Raw genomic sequence first — 7,755 nt, forward strand, 5'->3', positions numbered from 1 at the left:
GAGAGGGAGGGAAAGAGTCATGAGAGAAGTGAAGGACGTTAGAAGGGGGGAAAAAAGAAAGAGAAAGGGTGGAAGAGAGATAGAGGGGAAAAAGAGTGCAGAGTAGCTTAGCGGAGAACATCTTGAAAAAGGTGCAAAGCCGACAGTAATATTTATAGCTGGAATATCCGCCTTATGCGCTCCTGATATGCTCGCTCCTGATATAATCATCCCTGATATAATCTCTTTTATTTTTTGTCCAAACCTCCTATCATCGATATTTCTGAATTCCTGTTTCTGAATTTCAGTATTGGACGGTATAGTTACTATTACGATCACTATTGCAATTATTATCGCTACTATTGTCACTACTGCCACTGCTAGAGCTCCTGCTGTTACTATTATTACTACCATTTACTACTATTATTTACTACTATTACTACTATACTACTATACTACTATCTACGATTACTATTGTCTACTATTACTACTTTCATAAGATCACCAAAGCGAATCTTACGCGAAGAAAGTTGCGAGCTTTGCGCGAGCTTTAGCACTGGTACGAAGGGAGGTAGTAGTAGCGGCTTACTTCTCCGCCTATACCGGATCCCTTACTCGACGAGCTCTTTTGGGACGAGATATTTACCAACATCCAAGATGGCGGCATAATCTTCCCCAGCTTTTCGCGAAAGTCGACGAGTCATCCGCACCGCAGTCTCTTTCTCCTGGTAAACACTCCCATCGCTCTCTCTCTCTCTCTCTCTCTCTCTCTCTCTTCCTCTCCCTCGTCTTACTCACCTTCCTTCTTCCCTCCTTTTACCACCTACAGTTCTTTGACTCTTTTGAGCATTACGTTTTGGGTCACCGCGAGACGCTGAAAAACATAGAACGTACCTTCTCGACGATTCTATGAGAGGAAAGCTTCCTTTCCTCTCTATGTTCTTGCCTATACGAAATCTCTCTTGGTCTTTCCAAGTAATCTTCCAAGTCTCATATCGTAGGTTACTTTGTTCTAACGTTCGAAATACTTTCTTTTGTATTTGTAACGTCTTTATTTCTTTTTATGAATAAGATAATGATCCATTGTTTTCTTTCTTTTTATATTCCCTCAACCCCTTCCACCCCGCCTCTTTTGTTTTTTTCTCCTTGATCGTATTATGTGATTTTAGAAAACGTTCGAACGTTCAAACGTCGAGGATTAAAAGTTCAGTCTTAATCGTTAGCGAATCTTCTTGGAATTCCTTGATCAAACTCTAGAGCGAATTGAAGAAGAAGAAATTAGGTGGTAAATACTGTGTGTATAGGCGTGTATCTGTGTGTGTATGTGTGTGTGTGTGTGTATGTGGTGTGTGAGAGAGAGGAAGAGAGAGAGATAGAACGTCCAAGGTAAGAAGCGATCGAATCGAATAGTGGAATTCGTGGAATCCGTAATCCGCCGCCGAGTGAATGGCGAACGTCTCTAAGAAGAGTCCCTATAGTAAAGAGCACCATCACCCTCTTACGTTTCTCCTCGTCGATTTATCCTAACTGGGACTCGAGATTAAGGCGGTAATCGCTGAATTGGCAAAAGGTAGAGAGAGAGAGAGAGAGAGAGAGAGAGAGAGAGACAGCAGGCCTTTGGATGATCTTCATGAAACGAAGCTCACAAAGGAGGAAAAGTAAAAAAAGGAAGGTATAGAGCCGATTTGAAAATATTTATATTAAAATCTCACTTAAGATGTGTGCATAAAAGTACCTCTTTTTCTTTTCTCCTCCTTCTTCTTTTTGATACAAAAAAAGGTGATTCTCATAATTTTTTTTTTTTGTATATACTGCTCAAGTTACTCGTTCATTTTTGTGTATTTTTATATTAAATTAAAATATCATTTTAAATTTTAATCCGGTGTAAATAAATGTCAAATTCGCATTTTTTGGATTCTTTTGTGTTCTGTTAGGAATTGTTTTAGGAATTATTTTAAATACGGATCGCTTTTTAAAATTTTTAAGTATCGAATTTTTTCTTTGCTCACCTAAATTCTTGTTTTTCAGGTAAAAAATAAATGCTTCGGTAAAGAGCACACAAATATTTAGTATACATATTTTTTTATATGGTATATATATATTTTTTTATACAGTATACATATATTTCTTTCCTTTTACCGAAGCAAATATTTTTTACCCGAAATGCAAGAATTTTGGGTGAAAAAGGATATGTGTGTATATATATATATATATATACACACATATATAGTAACAAACAGATAGGTAGAGAGAGGGAGAGAGAAGGAGGGAGAGAAAAAGAGGGAGAGAGAGAGAGAGAAGGAGGGAGAGAAAAAGAGGGAGAGAGAGAGAGAGAAGGAGGGAGAGAAAAAGAGGGAGAGAGAAAGTGAGAGAGAGGGTGAAAGAGTGATTCGTCGCGATTCAAGGGGATGCAATATCGAAAGGCGGCTTGTTCAACCGTTCTTTATTGCACAGTGAAATTTTACTTGCGATGAATTGTTAACACAAGGTGGGATAATATTATTCATCTTACGACGTGTATATGGTATTTAGGAGAAGAAAATACGTAATGATTGCGTTTTTATTCAATTTTCCGTAACCATATTATATATATATATATATATATATATATATATATGTACACACACACACGCGCACACACATACACACACGCACACACGCGCACACATATTCTCGCCGTTAGAACAAAACCCTTTGTAAATAATTAACGACACGCAAGTCATGATCGTGTAAATGAAAAGGGAGAAAGAAGAGAAGAAAGGAAGAAGAGAACAAAACAAATGAATGCGAAATACTGTTGAAATAGTATACAAGTGTGATACTTATTATAGAGAGAAAGAAGAAAGCAACGAGAGATAAACAAGGTAGGACAGTAGAGCGAGTGGGAGGGACAGCGGACGCGGAATAAAGGATCGGTGGTGAATACGTGGAGAAAGTGCAATAATACCAGATTATTTGCATCCTAAAGCCGTGCGTATGGGTAAACACAATATTCGCTCTCCGCTCGGGTCTGTGAACCGATAGCGTGCATCCAGGTAGATTCGTATCCGGCTATCTCTCTGTTCTGTCATTCCACCCCTTTCTCTCGTCATTCTCTCGTCGTTCTGTCGGTCTATCTCATTCCCTCATTCCCTCATTCTCTCCCTTTCTCTCTTTCTCCCTTTCTCTCTTTCTCCCTTTCTCTCTTTCTCTCTTTCTCTCTTTCTCCCTCTATACAGCCACGGCGTAATACAGATTCTATTTGAGCTGCCTGAGGGAAGTTAACTTGTGATGCGTGCACTACGCTTCTCTCTGTTGGCGATTCTACGAATCGAACCATTCTCCATTTCGTTGATGAAAACTAGAAGAGACGTACCACGAAACGATCTCTTGTACATATAGGAAAATACGGCTATTCCATGAAAATAGCTTAGAAATCGTTGACGTATGCATCTCTATAAATATGTACATACGTTCGATGATTCGATTGTACAAATTACAATCCTGTTTGGCAATAAGTACCTAGTTTGACTAGTGGGTATTTGATCTCGACGTTCGATTGGTACATAAATCGATATAAAGGTGCATCATGATAGGATGACCATTTCATTTTTTATTTCATTGAAATAGAAAGGACAAAAAAAGAGAAGAAGAAGGAAGAAGGGAAAAAGGGAAAACGGGTCAGAATTCGGGAAATGAAAAAGTCCCTTTATCTATATCGTTATTTTCCTGACTTTGATGTCGCACCCTCCGGCGTATTTCTCTCGGAAGAGTAGCATGAGGTCAGTAGTAGTAACGATAGTAGCAGTAGTAGTGGTAACAGCAGTAGTAACAGTAGTAGTAACAGTAGTAGTAACAGTAGCAATGACAGTAGCAGTGTCAGTAGCAGTGTCAGTAGCAGTAACAATAGCGGTAGCAGTAGCATCTCTTTATATCCTCCCTGTACGTGGCATAGAAAGGGAGGCTTCTCGTGTAAGGGTGAGAGCATTTGGCGGGGTATGAGCGGCATGGTAGTGGGGTTGGCCTCATCGATGTCGACGGAAGGAGAGGGTGACTGTCCCCGTATAAACGCATGGTAAAGAGTGGGGATAGCAGCGCCCGCCCATTGGTCCGCCCATGGTTCGACTGAAGCAGACTCACTTGGAATCAATCCGCGGCACGATTTCACCCTGTTGTAGACACAATCTAAGCTCGCGGGAACACGGACATTTTACTCGACTAATTGACAGAATTTTTCCGTCTGAACTATTTTTTCTTCCCGTCAATTTCATCTATTAGTGCCTTTCTACTTCTGCTTCTCCCTTTTTTCAGTTCTTTTTTTTTTTTTTTTACCTGAGAGATCTTCTACTTGGCGTCATTTGAGTTTTACGTTTTATCGGATTTATTACCAAAGCAAGTAGTGTTTTACGTCTTAAGTCGTTCAATATGTATATTCGATAATGGAGACCCGTTTGAAAGGTTGTATCGTTTTATTAATAATAATAGAGAAATATCCTTGACGGCGGCACGTCATGCCGATGTACACGTTTCTCTTGACTAAACTCGTCGCGAGTGTTTAGAACCGGTAAACAGAGAAAGAAGAAGAGATAGAGAGACAGATAGATAGAGGAAGAGAGACAGAGAAGAAAGAAGAAAATTAAAAAGGCACGTTATCGTTGTGGAAACAAACTATTAGCGTAAGATAGCACTTCGAGAGAGAGAGAGGTGCATTTTCGCGTGTGACAGTTTGCTTCGGTGAAATATATCGGACGTGGGACGTCGACTAGAAATCTTCTCCGACAGTGATGTTTCCGGCAACGTTCGTCCTTGAGATTTTCAAGACTTTCAAGACTTAAGAAAAGATTTAACCTACGGAATACCTAATTAAAGACAACTTTCGCATAAGGATCTCTCTTTTGCTCTTCTCCTTCGGTGTTTCAAGGACAAACGGAATGCGAGCAACGGACTGGAGTGTTGGGAAAAAGTGATTGAATAAGAAGTGTGTTTTTCGATCTGATGAACGTTCGAGGGAACTCATGGAAACCCATTGTGCGATGATGATGTCGAATCTGTCGTGCGACGGGTGTGCTGACAGCAGTAGCCGGGATTCTGACAGCAGTAGCATGATCGTAGATCCGGTTAGTCTCGATAAGAATGACATATCACCGCCGCAGTCGTCATCCAGTCCATTGATTTCCAGTTCGCCGGTTCCAACGATGACATCGACGACGGCGAATTCGTTAAGGTGTCGTGGTAGTGCGAATAGAATGACGAAAAAGATGCCATACTCGAGGATGCCGGTAACTTCGGTGGCGTTGTCCTCGAAATCAACCAGTCAACAGAAAACATCAACGGCGGGTCAACAGTCTTCCGGTTATGGAAACGAGAAGATGTCTTCGTCTTTGATAAAACCACCTTATTCTTACATAGCCCTGATCACCATGGCCATTCTACAATCACCGCAAAAGAAACTTACGCTAAGTGGCATATGTGAATTTATAATGTCACGATTTCCATATTATCACGACAAATTTCCAGCCTGGCAAAATTCTATCAGGCATAATCTCAGCTTGAACGATTGTTTCATAAAGATACCGAGAGAGCCCGGTAATCCGGGTAAAGGAAATTATTGGACATTGGACCCACTTGCCGAGGATATGTTTGACAACGGTAGCTTCTTGCGACGTAGAAAGAGATACAAGAGGCCACCGCCTCATTACGTTCTTCGCGATAGGGCTATCATGGCCACCTTTGCCATTTGCGGTGATCGTGGACCTTGTGCAGGTGGTGGAGCAGGACATCCTGGTACATTGGCTTATCCCGGCGCTGCGTATCTTTCGCCGCCACCTGGCCTACCACTTTTGGACTTTTCTCCGTCTACGTTGGAAGCTCTCAAATTAGGTGCTTTCCTCGAGCCACCGGCACCGCTATACAAACCCGTACCTATTACCGCACCACCCATCAGACAACTCGAACCAACACCGACTAGGACAACAACGACGATACCAATGATCAACGCACAGACCAGCGTAGAGAAGAAAAGAAACTTTAGTATCGATGCTCTCATCGGCAAGCAAACGGTCAGCGATCAAGGTTGCACCGGTCTTCTCGATCTTAGTGCGTCGGAGCACAGAGAGATAAGAAGTCAAGCGTCCGCGTTCTCGCCTCTTGTTTAGAGCAAATCTTTGATTGTGCTCGGTAATTATCTTTCGATATCGATCGATAGCGATTCCTTCGTCCAAGTCGTCCGATCCACCGATGTAATTCACGATTAATCAGATAATGGAACCCGTCGTAATGTAAATTGGATTTATAATAATCGAGTTGTATATCGTAGAGAGAGAGAAAGAGAGAGAGAGAGAGAGAGAGAGAGAGAGAGAGAGAGAGAGAGAGAGAGAGAATGAAAGACAAATCTCGACGAAAGGAGTCGCGTGTATTTCGTTTAAATGGATTAATCATCGATCGGTCATATTCCTATAGAGACTCCTTATCAAAGTGGCTTCATTTCGTCGGTTTTTATTATTAGAGTAAGGGCATCGTACAGTGAATGGTGATTTTATTTGTATGGACGATCGTATTGAAAAAGGATGCGAATAAATATTTTCAATACTCGATCGTGATCTCGACATATTCCTCTAATTCATATATCGATCCTGTGACCGGCTATTACAATAGCTATTATAGGATTTAACTATTGTGAATTTAATCAAAAATGAATTTCGACAAATAATTATCAATCGTCGGAAACTCGAGAAATTATATTACAACCAACGGAAGTCATTGTTTGTTACGAATCGATTATAGTTTTAATCAACGATGTATTCTCTTTTATTCTCTTTTCTTTTTTTGTCTGCTTTTATTTTATTTTCTCTTTCCCTTTTTCGTCCGTTTTCATTTTATTTTCTCTTTTTCTCTTTTTCTTTTTGTAACAGTCATCACCGACGTTATTATTCGTTCGTATAAATGCTAACTTTCATGTGATGTGGTTCGAATCGTTTTGTTTTAACGCTCTATTTGTATCTTTAAATTTTATCTAGAAAATAGCTTTATTTATAATGATAAGAGCGTAACGAAAGAAAAAAAAGGAAAAGATAATGCAAAGAAAGGATACTTAGACTATAAAAAATGGCGTAGTGCAATAGTACGTGATAATCGTTCGATTTCTCATAACTTTTTCTAATATTTCTTATTATTTCTGATGTATTATTTCTCTCGTCGCGATATTATATTTTGACTTTTTAATAATCATCGATATGTTCAAAATGGCCATTGGTAATATTCTTTGGCAGTCCGTTTGCGTTCGGTCGATTAATAACGGCATTGTAAATACGAGTCCCGAACAAATATGTGCGTAGCACTCTTATTATTCCGGGGCATGTTCTTTTTTTCTTCTTTCTCTTCATCGAATTTAATGTAAAGACTACACTACTCGAAATTGGACCGCGTTTGGTCAAGTAGGTATTATTTAGTTGTACATAAAACGACATATAATACTTTAAGAATTCATGTACTAATAGAGCACATTTATCATTGTAGACAATTTTATTGTGCACATACATGTATATCTATGACGTCACGTGGCTTTTTTTTTCTTAGATTCGTTGAAAAAAAAAAGGGAATTGATAATAAGCATGGAAACAAACGAACGAATACAAAAAAAAAAAAACGAAACTATACAACGGCACTTATTACATAAGAATAAATTTTTCTCTTCTAATCTCTAATAAGATTGGCTTTGCCAATAACATTGTCTGTCATATGTGTATTCCTAAAGAATGAAATTTATTAGAATGGATTAAAAAAGAAAAAGAAAAAGAA

The 7,755-nt window shown here is 39.4% G+C and overlaps 1 protein-coding gene across 1 annotated transcript; it reads left to right on the forward strand.

Annotated features, from left to right (window-relative positions):
• Window positions 1–4,838: 4,838 nt before the first annotated feature.
• LOC122634621 (forkhead box protein D3-like) lies at window positions 4,839–6,787 on the forward strand. The gene has a single exon (XM_043823729.1). It carries the CDS (start codon window positions 4,974–4,976, stop codon window positions 6,111–6,113), a length of 1,140 nt encoding a protein of 379 aa, XP_043679664.1. The 5' UTR covers window positions 4,839–4,973; the 3' UTR covers window positions 6,114–6,787.
• Window positions 6,788–7,755: the final 968 nt, after the last annotated feature.

Source organism: Vespula pensylvanica, chromosome 15, assembly GCF_014466175.1.
Source record: "Vespula pensylvanica isolate Volc-1 chromosome 15, ASM1446617v1, whole genome shotgun sequence".
In the NCBI taxonomy this organism is placed as follows: domain Eukaryota; kingdom Metazoa; phylum Arthropoda; class Insecta; order Hymenoptera; family Vespidae; genus Vespula; species Vespula pensylvanica.

Excerpts from the sequence above, each read along its gene's own strand:
- LOC122634621 (XM_043823729.1), top strand. The coding sequence starts at position 4,974 with ATGGAAACCCATTGTGCGATGATGATGTCGAATCTGTCGTGCGACGGG.